The 21,597-nt window shown below is 40.6% G+C and overlaps 1 protein-coding gene across 1 annotated transcript in view; it reads left to right on the top strand.

Annotated features, from left to right (window-relative positions):
* Positions 1-21,597, top strand: part of LOC149257639 (pyruvate kinase 1, cytosolic-like) — a 347,863-nt gene that overhangs the window by 11,156 nt on the left and 315,110 nt on the right. The window contains exons 2-4 of the mRNA XM_089381665.1: positions 13,914-14,010; positions 14,190-14,287; positions 15,030-15,185. Coding sequence (XP_089237791.1) covers positions 13,914-14,010; positions 14,190-14,287; positions 15,030-15,185 — 351 coding nt within the window. The remainder of the gene's footprint in view (positions 1-13,913; positions 14,011-14,189; positions 14,288-15,029; positions 15,186-21,597) is intronic.

Below are 21,597 nucleotides of genomic sequence, written 5' to 3'. Positions count from 1 at the left end.
ACATCGCATCTCTACCATTGATCTGGGAGACCTAGATCCAATGGCTGTGGTTCATTTCGGGCGGCCCTTTCGTATGGGGGTTAATCGCCCGATAAGGGTGGTTTTCTCTCTCCTCAGCCTGGACACATGGTAGCCATTGTATGGGCTCGGGCGGAGCCAACCCAAAACCATTTTCCGCTTGAGGCCCACCCGAAATTCGTCTTTACGGAACTCAAAACACATCTTGTTGTGCTATAAAACCCTTTCGGGTTTGTTATATCACCCCATTCGCATTTCCTTTGTGTTTATAAAAATACATTAAAACATTGAAAATACTGCCAAATGGCTTTATGGCGGACTTCAAATAATTTACATTTGCATTTATAAACCCTTTCGGGTCTGGATTCATCGCTTATTGCATCGCATATGTGTTTTGGGTAAAATCCCAAATACACGGGAAATACGTGAAAATCCGAATTCCCGGACCTAAAATTTTATACAATTGGGCTTTGAAAACTTATCCGGTCTGGCCTTTTTATTGGCATCGGGGGTCGTCGATCGCAATGTCGCTCGGCTCGGGGCTCTGTGTATCGTCGATGCCGATTCGATCAGCGGCGATCGGCATATCGCATGATCGCAATCGCCAGATCCAGGCCCCTGATATTGCATGTGTGTCTACCTCCGATCCGATATGTTGGGGATCAACGATCGGGGGTTTCTCCCCTTTCCGCTTAAGTCCGCTCTTTTGCCCTGGTCTGATGCGATTTTCCCTTTATAAGGGTTTTTGCTCATTTTTAGGGGATTTTGCCACTTTTTCTAAGGAACAAAGGGCTTCTTCTTTGAGCGATAACTTCTGCATCCTAAGTCCATTTTTGCCCATTCAAGTTGCAGTAGATTCAGAATGAAAAGATCTCTACAATGGGGCTATGTCCAGGAACTTCCTTGGACTTTCATTTTCTTCTGTGAGGAACACTTAGACTTAGGAGTCTATCCAAAATCCATTTTGGTTCACGCCTTCCCACTAAAAGAATTTTTGGTCTCCAAAAGACTAATATACTGATCTGAACAGTACCTGAGAGTAACAACACCCTTTTCTTTCAGCCTCCACACACTTGCCTTGCATGGTGCCTCTGAACCAAAGTCTCTAACGATTTCCCTTTTTGGTTGGGCTGGTCTTCCTCCTTGCCTTCCTACAGAATGCCTGCTGAAATGGTTATAGAAGGTAGTTTGAGCTTTTCTGTCTTAATCATTGATCCAGGTGGCTCAAACAAATGTGAAATACATCTGCTCCACAAAACTTTCATTTGTGCTTTTTTGACAAGCTGTCAACAACAACTGTTAACAACAACAGAAATATAGACAACCACTGGATGGCTTAAACTCCTGCTTCAACAAAAGAAACAGATTTCATAGCTTGTGAACACATCCATGTCTTACATCTGCATACAAATGATGGACTAGATAATAAGCCCACAAAACATGCCGTTAGAACAAATGACCCTTCAAGTCAAGCATGTAGAAAAAGACCATTAGGACTCTTTTCAAAAGATGAAACACTTCATCACTATCTCTATCCTAGCGACCAATTCAACTTTTCCCAAGTTAATATTGCATTACATGCATGTTTAAAACAAAGCAATCAACCCTTCAAGTTAATTACACATACATGTTCAAATACAAGGAAGACATCGACATCCCTGTGTTCATGCATCTCATGCTCATGCATGCATTTCATCTTTCAACTTTCACTTAAGCACACTGTACTTTCGAAGCTGAAATGAAATATAATGTTGCAGAAACAAAGTGAGTCTCCTACTCAACCTTTTTCCATTCACCATCTTGGTAAAGTCCTGCAACTTGCATCTCATCAACAAAGAAATGCAAATAGATGCATCAATAGACATGCAACCTTAATTGGAAAAGAACTCTAGCCAGTTCAAAGGTCTTTCCTTTGTCTGCACATCAGTATCAACATGTGAATCATCCTAAGACACATCATTCATGGAAAATTCCTTTCCATTTCTGCCATCTTCTCTTTCCACTTTCCTCAGCTTTTGTGGAAGCATTGTTGGATTCAGAGTCCAACACCTTTCAGCAAGATGCCCTTGCTTATGGCAGTAAGTGCAACACATGTGCATCCTCTTGACAGCATGATTTGCCTTGTCCAATGGACCTTTGGCTTTTTGCTTCTTTTCCTTCAAAAGTTTCCTATATGTGGCCATTCTCTTCCAACATCTAGAAACATGATGGTTATCCAAACCACAAAAGGAACATGCAATTCTTTTCCCATGCTTATGTGGAAATTTACCATGCTTTGCAAAATCAAAAGGAATGTGTTTAGAACCAGATTTATACCTACCTCTTTCACCTTTATTGCCTTCATGAGGAGGTGAAGCAAATGAAGGAGTGACTCCCTTTAGAACACCATCAATCTTTTCAAGGCTGTTAGCGTTTCCACAACTCTCTGGTTCAAGTGTGTGCTTTTGAACACCTGCATCCTGTAAATGATGTTTCGAGCTATTGCATTCCTCTTGAACATAATCTTCACACTCTGCAATGCAACTCCTTCTTGGAGCCATTTCAATGGGCTTCATGGCAGCTTTGGAACTCTCTCCATGACACTGTCCATAGCCAAGACTCAAATTCTTAGGCCTTTCCTCAATCATTATTGGCTCAACAATACCTTGCGCATGTTTTCCCAAGCCCTTTCCTTCATAGCCCATCTTGGACATTAGCTTGGAACCTATGTCTCTAGTATGTTTTTCAAAAGAACCAATATAAGCATTCTTAGAGGAATTTGAAGACAAACTAGAATGGTTTACCTCTTCTTCAAGCTGATACTTGACCAAGGCTTCTTTGGCAACAAAGAGCTGTGACTCCAACTCATGCATCCTTTTCAGGTTCATATTTGCAATATGAAGTTGCCTCTCCATTTCCTGTAGTCTGTCAGAAAGCAACTGCTTCTCTTCCTTCATGGAATTCAACTGCTCTCTAAGTATGCTGCTCTTTCTTCCATCCTCATACATTTCTCTCACCTTGTCCATCATAATGAACAAGTCTTGCTTCAAGTCTTCATCATAGAGTCTTTTGATGAAAGAGGAATTTGACGATTCACTTGTAGAAGTTGTCATTATACCAATGAACAAAAGAACTTCAAACAAGATTAATAAAGAGCTTTGTAAATCAACCTTTTGCAACAAACCTCTTGTGCTTCAAGGATTGCTTTGAGGTCCTTTGGAATAGAAGAATACCTTCAACCCTTCTTCCTTCTTGTCCTTCCTGGACTGAGCTATCAACAACCCTCCTTTTTCCTCTGCAAACTCAGAAAATAGTTAGTATGCAACAAGCATACAATCAATCAGACAATCAATCCTTGACTACCCAAACACCTTTCAGACAAGCAATCTTTGCTCTGTCAATCAAGCATTTTGATATAACTTTCTTTGAAGGTGGGGTTAACCAAACTTAGGCTCCGATACCACCTGTTCTGAAAATGGGGCACTTAGGCTCCTTGTCTAACTTACAAGGACCTCTCCCACTTCCAAAGCTTAAATGTTCCCAAGTCTTTATGATTAACCAATGTGGAATTGAATATGTGCTTGAAATAAGGTGTATGCTTATGTTTATTGTTGATTGTTTATGTGTTCTAAGTTAATGTGCTTCAGCTGATATATATAAATACATATAACAGTAACTAAAGCAGCAGATATAATGCAGCAATAAAACAACACACATAAGACAACAATTTAATGAGGAGTTCACCCAAAACTCTTGGGCTACATCTCCTTGAGCTCTAGTCAACTTGACTAGGCTCTCTGGGATTATGGAAACAATCTTTTTACAAGTTTTCTGGCTCAACTCCACGGTTTAACATAGAAACAATGGGTTTAGAATGCCATTCTGTCCCCAGCTCTGAAACTCTCGGCCTTCTTGCTCTGGCTTTGGCTCTTAGGCTCTCGCGCTGGCTCTTAGGCTCTCGGCTCGTTAGCTCTGGCTTCTCAGCTATCTCTCGGCCTTTGCGTATTCGCTTTTCCTTCTGCTCTATCTGCTTATGCTCGGTTTCAGCAACAACTCCAGCAACAACCCCTTTCTGTCTCTAACATTCATGGCTTTTAAGCCAACTGGCACTGTTCGTTCATTTCCTCTTCTCGGGTTCTTTGGCTCCCATCCTCTGTCCGCTCGAATAGCAATCATTACCAAACGCCTTTAGGGATGGTGGCCACTTGTTTCGTAATGGAATGGACCATTGGTGCCCTTGAAATCCCAAAGATGGTCGTTCTCGGCTTACACAGGAAAATACACAGAAAGCCTGTAAAAATCTGCCCAAACGCGTCTATCAGACTTCAAAAACTATGAACCCTGCCTTATATTCCATTGGGTCCGCCTTTTATACCGACATCGCATCTCCATCGTTGATTTGGGAGACCCAGATCCAACGGGTGCAGTTCATTTTGGGCGGCCCTTTCATACGAGGGTTAACTGCTCGATAAGGGTGGTTTTCTCTCTCCTCAGCTTGGACACGTGGCAACCATTGTATGGGCTTGGGAGGAGCTAGCCCAAAACCATTTTTCGCTTGAGGCCTGCCCGAAATCCGCCTTTACAGAACTCAAAACACATCTTACTACGCTATAAAACCCTTTTGGGTCCATTCTATTGCCCCATTCGCATTTCCTTTGTATTTATAAAAATACATTAAAACACTGAAAATACCGTCGAATGGCTTTATGGTAGACTTCAAATAATTTACATTTGCATTTATAAACCCTTTTGGGTTCGGATTCATCGCTTATTGCATCGCATATGTGTTTTGGGTAAAATCCCAAATACATGGGAAATATGTGAAAATCCGAATTCCCAGACCTGAAATTTTATACAATCGGGCTTTGAAAACTTATTGGGTCCGGCCTTTTTATCGGCATTGGGGTCGTCGATCGCCGATCGCCGATTTCAGCGATCGCAATGTCACTTGGCCCGGGGCTCTGTGTATCGCCGATGCCGATTCGTCAATCCGATCATCGACGATCGGCGTATTGCATGATTGCAATCGCCAAATCTAGGCCCCCGATATCGCATGTGTGTCTGCCTCCGATCCGATATGTCGTGGATCGACGATAGGGGGTTTCTCCCCTTTCCGTTTAAGTCTGTTCTTTTGCCCTGGTCCGATGCGATTTTCCTTTATAAGGGTTTTTGCTCATTTTTAGGGGATTTTGACTCTTTTTCTAAGGAACAAAGGGCTTTTTCTTTGAGCGATAACTTCTGCATCCTAAGTCCATTTTTGCTCATTCATGTTGCAGTAGATTCATAATGAAAAGATCACTGTAATGGGGCTATGTCCAGGAATTTTCTTGGACTTTCATTTTCTTCTGTGAGGAACACTTAGACTTAGGAGTCTATCCAAAATCCATTTTGGATCATAAACATAGAGAAAAACATTTTGATGTTTTCTTATAATGAAAATATGATCACATTTTGAGACATGACAATGAAGTTAGCGATAATGCCCTCATTAGAAGACTTTAAAGATGTTAGGAAATTTATACATCAGAGAATCAAAACACAATATTGAAGAAGTAAAAAGAGTTTGAGGAGGTCATATATAATAAAAATGAAGAAAATTCTTGTTTAAAAGATCATAACCAAAAACAATTTGCACAAGTCACGAAGTGTAAAGCTAAAAAAAACATCTTAGAACAAGAAAAGGAAAGTCTCAAGAAGGAATTTAACAAGAATCTATCAAAGAAGGAAGAAGAACATTTACGTTAAAAAACCCTTAATCAAAGGTTATTAGAACAAATCAGAGGTCTAAAAGATGAGAATCTTAAAAGTCAAACCATTGAAAATAAGGTTGATGAATCAGAAACCAAAGAACTCTTACGTCTCATAAACCATAATCAAAGTCTACTCACTCATGTTGATTTGGGGTAGCATCGAATGTGCTCTAGCCACGAAATTGGTGGAGAGGCTAAGGCACATTAAATTTCCAATACCTAGAAAGCGTTTGGGCAGATTCTAAACAGTTTGGGAGATATTAAAATAATTAATATTTTTAATGGAGTTCCTCAGTCTAACTTAGGGAAAATAAAATATTAATGTGAATTAATATAAAACTGTGTTAGAATGGTCCAAAAGTCATGGATCAAGCCAGATCTAATCTTAGCCATTGATTAGGGACTTAATCTTGGCTGTTGATTTGTCAACGAGAAAAGTATAAGAGGAGGCTTGAGGGTCACTTGGAGAACACACCAAGAGATCAAGATTTCGACTTTTTGGGGTTGGGTTTGCTGAGAAAGTTGAGAGAGTGATTGGAATTGCAGCTGAGGGGAAGTGAATACAGAAGCAGAGAGGCAGAGATAGTGTCGGGAGGAATAGCGCAACAGTCGGGAAAGTTGACGCAAAGGGCAGAAACTAGAACTGTCGGGAATAGCTGGGAACTGCCGGAACAGTCGGGAAAGCTGATGCAGAGGGTAGAAGTCGGAATTGTTGGGAACAACTGAAACTATCGGAACAGCCGGGAAAGCTGACGCAGAGGGCAGAAGCCGGAACTGCCGGGAACAATCGGGAAAGCTAACGCAGAGGGCATAAGCCGGAACTGCCAGGAAAGCTGATGCAGAGGGCAGAAGTCGGAACTGTTTGGAACAACCGGAACTGCCAGAAACTGTCGGAACTACTAGGAAAGCTGACACAGAGGGCAGAAGCCAGAATTGTCGGGAATTGCTTGAACTGCCAGGAAAGCTGACACAGAGGGCAGAAACCAGAACTGTCGGGAACTGCCTGAACTGCCAAGGACGCTGACACAGAGGGCAGAAGAGGCTCATGCAGTCCCTAGAGATTGACGTTGGGGTTTTCGTGGGGCATATTGGAGCTGAGGAGCCGTCGGAGTGTTTATCCATGGTTTCAACCGGAGCATCTGTCTCCGAAGGAGAGGTACTACTGTCGAGAGTTTTCTCTGTTGGGTATGCCGGATTTGGCACCCAGATTGCATTCTGAAACTGCTTAATAAATCAAACCCTCAGATAGCTGCACCAGTTTTCCCACATTGGGTTTTTCCGGGGACGTTAGTCCAAAAATAATGGTGTCATATGATGTGTTTGTTTCTGTTTCTTTTAGTTGCTGATCTGTAATATGTTGAGCATGCACTAGTGTTTATTTTCAATATTTACATTGTAAATAACTTGTTAAGGAAAATAACAAGTAGGTAGGAATAAATCAGATAAAGTGCATGGAGGGTTTCTAACTAAGTAAAATTAGAAACTTCAACATGGTATCAGAGTGTGATTGCAGATCACAGGAGGACTAAAGGACATTAGCTGAGTGGAGCAATAGCAGCAGAAAACAACTACCTTGAGTTGACAAAAGTTGTTTCTAGCAGTGCAACAACCAAGGAGAGTGACGTAGAGCTAGCCAGGGCTCACGTAGGGCCACGCAGAGGTAGCCGGGAGCTGTGCAGAGCCTCAGAGAGGCCAGCGTTGCTGATGCAAAGGGCCAGAGGGCTGACGCAGGGCTAGCGTGATGTAGAGAGGGGCTGATACAATCCACAGATAGGCAGTTGCTGGGGTTTAGAAGGCTGCAAGAATATTGAAAAGTGGAGCTAGTGAGGTACTATAGTCAGAACAATACTTGACAGAGCAGGGCCGGAGGAGTTGCTACCGAGGGTTTCTAGTCGAGGAACCCGAATCAGTGGTGCGGTTGCACAAGACGATCAGAGTAGGGGGCATCTCGACAAGCGGCAAAAGGATTTCCAGGAGGGAAATTAAGACTCAGAGGGAGTCCAGAAGAGAACTTCTAGACGGGAAGTAGAGACTCAAAGGAGTCGAACAGAGAACTTCCAGGAGGGAAGTAGAGGAGCATCATGGGAGTACACAGAGTAAGAGACCAGGATACACTGGATGGAGCATCGAACTTCGCAGTTTGGAAGTAGAATCTTATCCGTACTTGACAGGAATTGTGTCAAGAACTTCGCCTTGAAGGTAATATCTATCCCAGTCGACCCTAGTGATAATGACAGGTACGAGGAGGCGATGGTGAGGGCCAAGAGCATTATCCTTGATGGGGTCAAGGATCATGTAGTACGACACATAGCCGAGAAGGAAACAACATTTGAGATGTGGGAGGTTCTCAAGAAGTTGTACCAACATACTTTTGTGTAGAGAAGAATGTTGCTTGAGAATTGGATGAGGTCGTATTAGATGAAGAAGGGACAATCGATTGACACCTTCCTCGGAGGACTGAATGAGGAAGACTGAGAAGTATTTGTCCAGAGTATACTGGTCCGGGGGACACTTCCACCTTGGGACGAGATGTAGGCAGCTCTTCGTTAGGAAGGGATCAGACAATAGTCGAAGACGGCTAGCAACAGCAAGGGGATCAAAGTCAAGCAGGAGGAGGAAGACGTGGCCTTAGCATCTGAGGGAAAGTAGGAGAAGCGGAAGAAGAAAGATCTCTCCAAGATCAAGTGCTTCCACTGTGGGGAGCTGGGTCATTATGCGACCCAGTGTCCAAGGAAGAAGAGTAAGGGAGAGTCTTCTGAGACTAAGGCAATGCTAGCACGGGTAACGAAGGAAGTGGAGACGGACGTTGACTGTGCCACGAGTGCACACACACCACTTGAGCGAAAGTGGGGAGACATCACGTTGTAGTTAGGAGGACTATCGAAGCTGAGGGGCAGGATCCTTGAGATACCCAACCTCTTGGATTATACCTAGCTACAGGAGCCCCGAAGAGGAGTAGCAGGACTAGCGGATGTCGGTAGAGACGGATGCGGATGGAGTGATAGAGGGAGTTACTGTGTAGGATTCCCAGGACAATGCGAGGCTAGCATGCTGCAACAGTGCGAGAGGCATGGGAGTGTTGTACCGGTGCAAGACGACACAGAGAGGTGTGCAATGATGCGAGATGCACAGAGTTGTTGCAGCAGCGTAGAGGTCAGAGAGGGAGCACTTGTCAGTGACAGAGGGAGCTTTCAGCATCAAGAGTGTTTCTAGCCTGACAAAGATGTCAGAGTTGGGAGATCAGTTACTTACTTCTCAGTAGCTGAGTTGCAGTGCAACAGTTAGCAGTTGTAGTACTATGGGCAACATGATGCAGCATGATGAGAGGGAGTTGCAGTACGGATGCAGCAGTGGCAGTGGCAGGGCCATGGGTAGTAGTATAGAGGATGTTGGGCAGGAGGCCTAGCATCAGCACAGGGACCGATGCCGGATGATTAGAGTGATGCTCAATGAAGAGTATTACTAGAGCACAGTCCTTGCTAAGAGGGAGTGTTGATTGAGGTAGCATCGGATATGCTCTAGCCACAAAAGTTGGTGGAGAGGCTAAGGCACATGAGATCTCCAATACCTAGAGAGGGTTTGGGTAGATTCTAAACAGTTTGGGAGATATTAAAATAATTAATATTTTTAATGGTGTCCCTAAGTCTAACTTAGGGAAATAAAATATTAATGTGAATTAATATAAAACTGTGTTAGAATGGTCCAAAAGTCATGGATCAAGCCAGATCTAATCTTTAGCCGTTGATTAGGGACTTAATCTCAGTTGTTGATTTGTCAACGAGAAAAGTATAAGAGGAGGCTTGAGGGTCACTTGGAGAACACACCAAGAGATCAATATTTCGACTTTTTGGGGCTGGGTTTACTGAGAAAGTTGAGAGAGTGATCGGAATTGCAGCTGAGGGGTAGTGAATACGGAAGCAGAGATAGTGATGGGAGGACCAGCGCAACAGTCGAGAAAGCTGACGCAGAGGGCAGAAGCCGGAACTACCTGAACAGTCGGGGAAGTTGACGTAGAGGGCAGAAGTCGGAACTGTCGGGAACAACCAAAATTGCCAGGAACTGTCGGAACAACTGGGAAAGCTGACGCAGAGGGCATAAGCTGCAACTGTCGTGAAAGTTGATGCAGAGGGCAGAAGTCGGAATTGCCCCGAACAACCGAAACTGCCAGGAATTGTCGGAACTACCTGGAAAGTTGACACAGAGGGCAGAAGCTGGAACTACTGGGAACAACCGGAACTGTCGGGAACTGCCTGAACTGCTGGGAACAACCAGAACTGCTCACTGCGTGAACTGCCGGGAAAGCTGACGCTAAGGGCAGAAGAGGCCGATGCAGTCCCTAGGGACTAACGCTGGGGTTTTTCGTGGGGCAGATTGGAACTGAGGAGCTGCCGGAGTGTTTATCCGAGGTTTCAGTTGGAGGATTTGTCTTCAAAGGAGAGGTACTACTGTCGAGAGTTTTCTCTATTGGGTATGCCGGATTTTGCACCCAGATTGTATTTTGAAACTAGTTAATAAATCAAACCCTTAGATAGTTGCACTGGTTTTCCCACATTGGGTTTTTTCGGGAACATTAGTCCAAAAATAATGGTGTCATATGGTGTGTTTGTTTCTGTTTCTTTTAGTTGCTGATTTGTAATATGTTGAGCGTGCACTAGTGTTTATTTTCATTATTTACATTGTAAATAACTTGTTAAGGAAAATAACAAGTAGGTAGGAATAAATCAGATAAAGTGCATGGAGGGTTTCTAACTAAGTAAACTTAGAAACTTCAACAAGTCAAATTAAGAAACTTAAGGATGACAAGAAATCATTAAAAAAGAAGTTAGAAGAACTACTCACGAAAGAAGTATCAAAGTCTTTAGATGTAACAGTCCAAGTTGAAGAAAAGGGAACAAATACAGATCCCATTAATCTGACAGTTCAAACAAATCCAAATCCAACTGAAGTGAGGACGTACTTAGATGTTGCAGTTCATATGATGAAAATTCCAAGTGATGATTTAGTAGCCAAGTCAACAACATCAGTACCTAAAGAAAATCAGGAAACTACCACACTCATGATAAGGGGAAGTCAAAACAGAAGAACTCCTTATCAACATCTGAATCACAAGAACAAACATCTCAATCAGTGTACGTATCTGTACCACTTAGAACATAAACAAAAAAATTATGTTCCAAGGAATACTGAAGTTTATACAATCCAGTCTTGCGATAACAATTCATCACAAGTTTCCAGTAGCCGCAAGGTTCCACAAAAAATTAATTTAGGATGGTCAGATCCTTTCTTAGTTCAACAATTTTATCACAACTTGAAGAATTTTGAAAGATGCAAGACAAAGAAATAGATGACATGCCTTGTCAGTAATAAGCTTTGAGGACAAAGCTTTTTGAAGAGGAAGGCAATGTTATGAATATAATTTATATAAAAAATAATGTAAATATAGTAATGATTAATTAGTGATCACTAATTAGTAATTAGTACTGAAGAGGCATGTCTAATGGGACATGACCATCCATGAAGAGGCACCTGCCTAGATATATATAAGCGGGCCTCATTTGTAATCATCTCATATCTTCTATACAATTCTTATATAATATATTTGTCCTATAATGGATATTTAGATATACTAGATCTTTTGAGTATTCTGCTGCATATACAAACTTTGTTCGTTACATGGAAGCGCAAATACGACTTCATTGTAACTCCAAAGCTAAAAAGACTAAAATATGACTAAAATAAGACTAAAGTAAAATAAAGGTACAATTAGAGAAATAGAGAATGTATAAAATGATAAATCACATGAAGTGAGAAACAATGAGGGATATGGAGTATGTCGCTACTGCACTGTGTAACTCCAAAGAAGTAAAAGGGGAAGTTGGAACTGAAGATCAGGCCAACGAGGTCAACATCTCCCGAATCTGAGGGCCGATGGTGAGGGAGGCAAGCACGGCAATCTCTCCTTGTTTGGGTCCTCCAGAATTGTCGGGAGATCCAATTGTATCATCATTGGGGAGTAGAGGAGCAGGAGCTACTCCTAACATCTGAGGCCGAAAGATGATTATTCTGTCTATTGAGCTGTGGCTGGGAGGAGGTCTAACAACTCATATTTTTTTTAGGAGAACAAGCTATAGGTTTTATGAGAACAACCTATTGGTCAAGGGAATGGCTTCTGTCTTCTTCAGTGAAGGCTATCAAAACCATCCAAGAACACATTAGCAAAAGAAAACCTAAATAACTTTGAAAACCCTAAAAATTTCCTAAAAAGTTCTGAAAGATATTGCCATAAATCTTCAATAACAAACAACTAATAAATGATGAAACCAGTATGTAGGGGTACCTCCACGGCTGTAAAAGAAACCAAAAGAGGCTTGTACCAATCACTGGTTGACTAAAACCTTTTGTCTTTGATGCCCTAGATGTCCAGTAGCATTTGTGGATGGCCAATAGTGGTTTGCGTAACCTAGATGGGTTGCTTTGTTTTCCTTCAGTGTTGTTTGTCACTTTCAATGAATCGATAGAGAAGAAATTCCCTTAAACACAACAAAAACTGACTGAAATCACAGTTTAAGGCTAAGTTGCACGAAACGGGGAAACGGGTACGAGTTTCCAAAACGGGCATGGGTACGAAATGTGACCCCCCCCCCCCCCCCCCCCCCTAAATTTTGGAAACGGGGAAATGCGAATATATATATATATATATTCGCGTTTCCCCATATATATATATATATTAGAACATTTAAGAAATATGTGCAATCATAAAGCATATATGATACATTCTAATTTATTACATTATGATAAAATTGTCAATTGTCAATGCATAAACTATAAGTCTCTAAATTTACATCACATTTACTCATGAATGATCGCATAATGAAAGTAGAAATATCCAAAATTAGCCACGAGAAATTTCTAATTTCTTGTCTCGTGCTTGATTGGGAGTTTCCTCCTACATAGTCGAACGACCTTAGTGCTCTTGATTAAATACAAGTTTCATACCCTAGTACCCTACACACTCTTGATTATTGGGAGTCTCCCCTGCGTAGAGGGCTTGGTTCTCTTGATTAAATACAAGTTCCATACCTTAGTACATGATAAAATGCAATGGAAACATTGCAATCCCCCCAATCCTAAAATCCTGAAAAACAGATAAGTCCACTGGATTTCTCCATATGAAATCCAATGAGGGTGAAACCACTCTCAAACATCTTGAGTCATTTCATGATAATGTTAAAAATTGAAGTAAAAGGATGATGTAAAAGTGATATTTTCCTTTATTTTTCATTTTCATGTAAAAGTGATATTTTCCTTTATTTTTTATTTTCATGTAAAAGTGATATTCTCTTTTATTTTTCATTTTCATCCTTTTACTTTAAGAATTTAACATTACCATGAATTGCATATCAACATTAGGGCCATAGGCTTGAACATTCGGCTGCCCCACTCAAAAAACTCATTTTTTTATAACTTGAGAGACATCTAGAGGATATTTGAGTCGCCCAATAAAAAATTAGAAGCGAAAATATTAAAAAAAAAAATACAAGAAAAAGTCAAGTTACAAGAGGAAACTCCGACATATGGCCCGGAAACGCGTTTCCGGCCATACTGGCCATGTTTCCTCCTCGAGAAACGGGCTAGTACGGCCGGAAATGCGTTTCCATGCCGTACCGTACGGGTTTCCCTGTTTCTGTTTCGTTTCCATACGGAAACGGATCCTCTGCCCACGTTTCCTCCAACTTAGGTTTAAGGCAGTTTTATAGACTGCCAGGCTCAATCAGATTCATACTGCAAGTCAAACTTGGTCCGATGTGATCCATAAAATGATAACTGCAAGCCATAATGGCTCCTTTGACCATGACAAATCTCCTTTTCCTTGCATGAGTGAAGTTTTCAGCCTTGGATTCAATTGATTTTTCAGAAGAGTTTGGTTCTTAAGTTAAATATGTTCTGGAAATAGTTGCTAAACATTCAAGCATGTACTGTTTTGGATTCTGGGCTCGGCTTCCAAATTCAGAACAGGACTTATCCTTTACCCCTTACAGCATTTAGTCTTGATTCGAGAATGCTTGCATAATTTACCATTGTATTGGCAAGCTTTGAGCATTTTTACAGATAATGTATGATCAAATCCTAGTTTTGAACATAACTTCAGTGTTTGGTACCTTGCAGAATTTCTTTCCTGCAATGACAAAAATTATTGGTACTCTTGGACCACAGTCACGATCTGTTGAGGTGATTGAGGGTTGCCTTAAGGCTGGGATGTCTGGTGAGTTTTCCTTCAAACTTTATTTTGGATTTGTGTCTGTTTTGCTTATTGTTTTGCAGCTTTCTGAGTTTGAATAGAATTGCAGCAGATGTTTAAGTTGGATAGTTCATCTGGTGTGTATGAGTCCTAGTATGTGTTTGCTAAAAAAACACCTGTATGATGTCTGCATTCTATGGCAGTTGCCCGGTTTGATTTCTCGGGGGGAGATAATGACTATCACCAAGAAACTCTTGAAAATTTGAAGATTGCTGCAAAAGGAATGAATAAACTTTGTGCTGTAAGTTCAGTTTGTTTTTCTAACTGTTGTCCATTAGGACACATGGAATTGCTTCATTAGCTATATAGAGATTAATGACTGATAAACTGTGCTTGTTTCTCACTAATTAAAAATGCATGGATATTGGCGTTTTACATTCTCTAATGGATTTTAGGCTTCAATATGTAATTGATCTAAAGTTATTTTATTTGGTAAGCTTGTCATTTTTTTTGAGCCACTGTTTTCAGAAGAAAATCACAAATTAGGGAAAACCGAAGCCTATCTTTACCAAAAGACTTTCAACTTTGCTGGTACTGTCTTAGCTATAAAAGTTGCTTATTCACTGTTAGACCGGTTCAGGTTTCTCCCAAGGGAAATTACAATACATATAATCCAGATTCAGTAATTTATAGATTTAATCTTGTATCTGGGAGCATATTTCCTTCTTATTTTACTTTACGATTGAATATCCTCGGGTCTATAATTGCTTTTTGTTATTGTTCTATTGATTTTAGAATTTTTGCTCTCTTTTCTCATTGTATTTTCACTAATTATGGTTCACAAATCCCAGCATTACTTTGGTGCTCTCACACACCTAAATTGGAACTAATATTCATTATCTATTGATGCATTCAGTAGTTTTCTTATCTAGCCCGTAAGAATTATCTTCATTTTCAACCTATTTTTATCGTTAAATGGGCTATTATTGAGTTTCAGTGTGCATCTCAGTGCTCTATGAAATTAACTATTCTACACATAACAGATCATGCTCGATACAGTTGGTCCAGAGTTGCGAGTTTTTAACAGGAGTGAGGAGCCTGTTGTGCTTGAGATTGATGCGTTTGTGACTCTGACACCAGATCAGACCAAGGAAGCATCACCTGAGGTTTTGCCAATAAATTATGGTGGGCTTGCCAAGGTATCTATCTCATGGTTTTCCATTTAATTTCCATGCACAAATGAATGCCAAACTGAAGGAACTGATTTCTAGTGTTTTAATTGAATGAATAATCTCTCTCAATGTTGTGCTGCTTGTTGGAACCATGTTTAAAGTTTAAACTTAAACCCGTTTCTCTCTTTCTCTATAGAAGTGTTTTAATTCTGTCACCTAGAATGGCAAAATGGTTGTAGGCTTTCGAAATTGTATGGAGTTTGGAAATAACACTTTCAAAATTTCAATATATGCACACATAACATACATATATATGTATGTAGGAATCATATAAATATGTTATTTTCATAATTAAAAAAATATTCCTAAATATGTAAGGGTTCCCATGTATAACCAAATATTAGTTGATTTGGTAGTCAGCTTATATGAGTAATGCATGAGAGCAAGTATATATATAGTTTAATAGAGTTATTATTATGCACTGTTTTTTTCCCAGGAAACCTCATGGGATCCCACCCTCTTTTGCCCAGAATATTGAGATGGAGAGTAGATCAATTGGCAGCCACAATATTGTCTGGTAGTCTTGAGGGACTTGACTGGATTTAAGCCTAAGAGCTAAATCCTCCTGGTCAACAACATGTTTTTGGCAGATGGTTCAATTGATTGAGCTGACCCTTGGGTTTATTATTATACACATTGTGATATGATCATTATAGAACTTATGCACAAAAGATTGCCCTGAGTCTTGAGGGACTTGACTGGATTTAAGCCTAAGAGTTAAATCCTCCTGGTCAACAACATGTTTTTGGCAGATGGTTCAATTGATTGAGCTGACCCTTGGGGTTATTATTATACACATTGTGATATGATCATTATAGAACTTATGCACAAAAGATTGCCCTGAGTCTTCAGTCTACAAGCATAGACAATAATTTAGCAAAGGAAATAGAAGCAAAACTTACATATAGATTTAATGGTGGATCTTGTACTCCAAGATTTATCACGAAGCTTTAGAATAGTACTTGTGCATTCTAAATACCTCATATATTTCACCGCATGTCTGTAGAAATGAGGGAAACAATCCCTTTATTCATTTTCACTAACCTTTTGGAGGCATTCACTAAAATATGAATAGACCTGACGGGCCTACCCAAAATTACAATTTAGTATTATGGGTTGACATCAATGTTTTAAAACTCTGACTCGGCCGAGGGTCGACTCCGACTCGGTATCGACTCGGCTGGCTCGATTTCAATGACTCGGTCGTTGTAAAAAATACATTAAATATTTATTTTTTATAAAAACACATAATTTTAAAGATTTTCATTCATGTTTCCAAACACACAGCATTAGAATATAGATAGAAGACAACATATGATCAAAGTAGGCTCATGAATATATCCATTATATCAAAATGGCACCCAGTGCACTGTCCAATACATACACGATGATGATATAGAGATCAAAACAAAAACACATAACCAAGGAGGCTAGAAATGGCCTCTACAACAAAAGTCTGTGACCAGTACTACTAGCTATTGCTAGAGTTGCCAACATCATCTGGCTCAGTGTTACTTGGGAGCGGGAGCGAAAGCGGGGAGCGGGAGCGAAAATGGGAGCGGGAGCGACATTTTCAGAAGCTCCCAGTTTGGGAGCGAATCTCGGAGGAGTTCGACAACCAATGTCACTAACATCAAGGTACATAGAGGGATTGGTGCTCTTGATTAAATACGAGTTCCATACCCTAACACATGATAAAATTCAATGGAAACATTGCAATCCCCCAATCCTGAAATCCTGAAAAACTGATAAGTCTGCTGGATTTCGAATGAAATCTAAAATTCTACTTTCTCCATATGCACTCTCAAACATCCTGAGTCATTTCACGGTAATGTTAAAAATTTAAGTAAAAGTGACATTCTCTTATTAGATATCATTTTTGGGATTCAACTGCGTTAAGTAAGTCATTTTCACATATGACCATTTCCATGAGAGGTAGTCGTAACTGACTAATTTCTCATGATTTTTGAATAGTTCACTTAGCACTCATTGCATCGGGTGATGCTCACAGGGGTGAAGAAGTGGGATTGAAACTAGTGAAATGTGGAGAACGAATCACATAGCATCAATCATCACTTCCGGGGCTTGCACCCGGTAACCAGGACTTCCCGGGAGGTCACCCATCCCAGAACTCCTCTGGCTCAAGCGCGCTTAACTGTGGAGTTTTTCCCCACAATCAAGCCCACTTAGCTTGCTACCCCATTTGCAAAAATGATATCTAATATAATGCACTGCGTAAACCCCCATACTTAAATAGTGACATTCTCCTTAATCTTCATTTTCATCAAAGGATGAAAATGAAGATTAAGGAGAATGTCACTTTTACTTTAAGAATTTAACATTACCATGAATAGCATATCAATACTAGGGATCAAAGTCAGAAAGGGAAACCCATGAGTCAGACAGGGAAGCCAAGGGAGTCCCCAAAAAAAAAAAAGCTGTTTTTTTGGGTTCACTGGCCGTTGTACGTAACCTGGTCGGGTTGATATGGACTTGGCCGAGCCGGTCGGGTTGATATGGACTTGGCCGAGCTGGCCGAGTTGTGTAACAACTCGGCCGGCTCGGTATTGACTTGGTCGGCCCGGTATTGACTTGGTCGGGTCACAAAATCCAAGGTTGGCTCAGACCAACTCGACCGAGTCGGTTCTGAGCCGACTGTTTTTTAAAACACTGGTTGACATAACTAACTTCATAAAATACTGCCATTAGACATGACATGGTCACTATGGGGCAGAGTTGTGTGGGAGCGCTCCCCCCCCTTCGAACTTGCTCTCAATCCGCGCTTTGGGCGGGAGGGGCTCGGGAGCGTGCCCCCGAAAAAAATTTACGCTTCCGTCGCTCCCGGAGCGAAAATTACAGTTCGGGAGTGATCAGGGAGCGATCGCTCCCGAGTGTTTAATTATCGCTCCGGGAGCGACGCGCGTGATGTCGGGAGCAATTCGGGCGCAAAAAAATCCGCGGACCCAAAAAAATTTCATTCTATTTTTTTTTTTTGTTTTAAAACGACTTGGGGGAAAAAACAAACTCATTGTCACTTGAATGAGTTGAGGAGACGCTGGAGAGCGAAGGAGATTGAGCGAAGGAGATTGAGCAAAGGAGCGAGGAGCAAGCCTCCGAAGAGGTTAGTTACGTTAGTTTAGTTAGTTTAATTTAGTTTAGTTTAATTTATTTAGTAAAAAAATCATGAATCTAAATAAAATTAATTAATCTAAATAAATTAAATTAATTTTCTCATTCATATTCCCATTCCCATTCCCATTAAATTTTGCAGATTCAAAAGCCTACAAATATCAAACATCATGGACCCTATATTTCTTGGCATTTTCCTCTTCTTGGTCCCTTTTATGGTTATTATGGTGCTGGAGAGTAGGAAACGGAGGGGCCAAAATGAAGAGGGGGATGAAGAAGCTGGAGAAAGTGGATTTGATGAAAACCCCGTGAGGAGGAGCTGGAGGAGGGTGAACATGACTCTCAAAAAACTAAACAAGACCAAACCCCATTGTGGAAATATGTTAACATGCCTGAAGCAGGGAAAGGGGGTGGAACCACTAAATTTCATTGCCCCCATTGCAACAATAATTACACAGGTTCATAAACCCGTGCCAGAAAACACCTCTGCGGGAAAATGCCATGGGATGGAGATAAACAAATAGGGATCAAAACTTGTGCAGCTGTGTTAGCAGCAGATAGAGCCAAATACATAAGGTAAGAGGAGGAAGCCCAATACAAATCTAAAAAATCAAGGGGTTTCTTTGAACCAAGCTCATAATCACAAGCACAAAGAACTCTTTCAGCATCCTCCCAAGGCAGTGGATATGGAGGCACAGGGTCATCAGCTTTAAGGCGTAGAAGCATATCAGATTTCCTTGATGAGGGGTGTAGGAATGATGTGGATTCAAAGGTTTACAGGTTTCTCTATGCATGTGCGATACCATTCAATGTTCTTCGCTCACCTTATTGGCACGAAATGGTTTCTGCCATAAATGATGCCCCTAAAGGTTATAAGAGCCATGGGTATGACAAGGCAAGAACCGTTGGACTTGATCATGAAAAAGCAAAAATATCACATTCTTTGAATAGAATGACAAGTTCTTGGACTGACCATGGGGTGTCCATTGTATCTGATGGATGGACAAATGTAAAAGGCAAGCCATTGATAAGTGTCCTTGCTGTGTCTGTTAGTGGTGCCATCTTTCTAATTGCACATGATTACTCAGACAAGTTCAAGACTGCCATCAACATTGCAGAAGCATTACTTGAAACAATTGACCGTATTGGGCCATACAATGTCATCCAAGTCATCACTGATAATGCTCCTAATTGTAAGGCAGCGAGAGCAATTATTGAGGATAAATACCCCAACATATTTTGGTCTGGCTGTTTGGTTCACACATTGAACCTTCTGATGCATGATGTTGTCAAGAACAAAAATGCACAATACAAATGGATTGGTGATTTGTGCAAGAAAGGCAAACAAATGATAAAATTTATTACAAATCATAGGAATACCCATGGCCTTTTCCGCAGTCACTCAAGATTGGAGCTGTTGAAGATTGCGAAGACCAGATTTGGTAGCTATTACCTCACCTTCAGGCGCCTTTTGAAGGTAAGAGAGTCATTGGCTAGCATGGTATCAAGTGCACATTGGCAGGTATTAAAGGAAAGGGCTACAAATGCAGCTGACAGGCGAGGTTTTGAACTGGTGGAGGAGGCTGCTCTTGATGGTCAGTTTTGGACAAGTGTGAGGCAAGTATTGGATTTCACCAAGCCCATTTATCACATGATTCGGTTTGCAGATATAGACAAAACAATGATTGGCGAGGTGTATGAGTAGATGGATACCATGTTGGGGCAAATAAAAGATATTGTTCATAACAAAGATCCCGACTTGTACAATCTGATTCACGATTGTGTGTGTGAACAGTGGAATAGACTTAATCTTCCACTACATTGCTTGGCGTATATCCTTACGCCAAAATACTACTCTACATTTTGGTTGGGCCAACCTGCACCAGGGGGTGGGATTAGGACCAAACCCCATTTAGATGCAGAGGTAACTAGTGGATATTTGCAAGCATTAGAAAAGTTGATACCTGACAGGGAGGAATGTGCAGCTGTGCGCCTTGAAATAGGCAAATACTTCAGTGGCATTGGTTTGTTTGGTAACTTCCATGCAATGGAAGACAGAGACAGATTTGATTCTCTCACATGGTGGGAAACATATGGTGGCCAGGGACTTTTGCCAAAATTGGCAAAAAAAGTTCTATCACAGGTTGTAAATACTTCTTTTGCAGAGAGGTGTTGGAGCACCTACAACTTCATACATAATGTGAAAAGAAACAGACTCAATGAAAACCGGGCAGAAAGCTTGGTTTATGTGCACTACAACTTGAGGTTGTTGAGTCATTATTGTGATCGAGCTTATGAGGATCCCACATATAAAATTTGGGACAACCACCCAGAGGAAGACAATTTGGAGGATGGCACTATACATCTTGAAGAACTGGAAGAGGAACTTATAAGGGATGAAGATGAAGCAGCTGCAGCAGCCATGCCACCTCCACCATCCAATAGCAGTGCTCGAGTTTCGAGTCTTGTTCCTTTGCTGTCGCCACTTCCATCTACACCCTCACGTGGAGGGCATGTGCCTTCTAGTTATGGTCGTCGGTCTGTACGAGAGACTCCTAGAAGACCACCATGACCTGCTTATACTCCTGGAGACTCTCGTGGCAAGGGCCACATGTAGATTTACAATTTACTTGTCTTTTCTAGTTTCTATTAGTTTTCATAATTGTTGAGTCTTGAGTCCTTGACTCTTGACTCTTGACTCTTTCATATCATAATGATATTTTTTGTAAACAATATATGATTGTGACAATGAAAATTTGAAGTTTGAAGTTGGCAATTATAACTCATTGGTAATGATTGTGAATTATGAATATGATGCTTCGTGAAAGACTAAAGTTGTTTCATTTCATTTCATTATTCATGTTTCATTTTATAACATTTCATTTCATGTTAACAATTAGAAGTTAGAACTTAGAAATATCTAAGATATTATTTCTTGTAATGGTTAAACTTAGCTTACAAGTACAACTTTGGTGATCAATGATGATAAATGTTACATATTGAATTTTCAATTTTGAAAGCTTGAAGTTGAAACTTTAACATTGAATTTGATGAATCATGATTCACGAGACTCAGTATGTTGCGGTTGTAATATGTATGTTACTAACTTGTGGACATGGTTGATGAAGATTATAACTTCTAGATGATTGATGTGATGATCAATCTATGTTTTTTATATCTAATTCATCATTCTACTTGTTTTTGTTGACATATATGTATCAAAAATTAAAAAATATAAAAAAATAAATAT

This window comes from Pinus tabuliformis, chromosome 6 (genome assembly GCF_031772625.1).
Source record: "Pinus tabuliformis cultivar Carrire ecotype Pingquan chromosome 6, CPIR1, whole genome shotgun sequence".
Taxonomy (NCBI): Eukaryota; Viridiplantae; Streptophyta; class Pinopsida; order Pinales; family Pinaceae; genus Pinus; species Pinus tabuliformis.
This window is presented reverse-complemented; position numbering and strand designations above follow the sequence as displayed.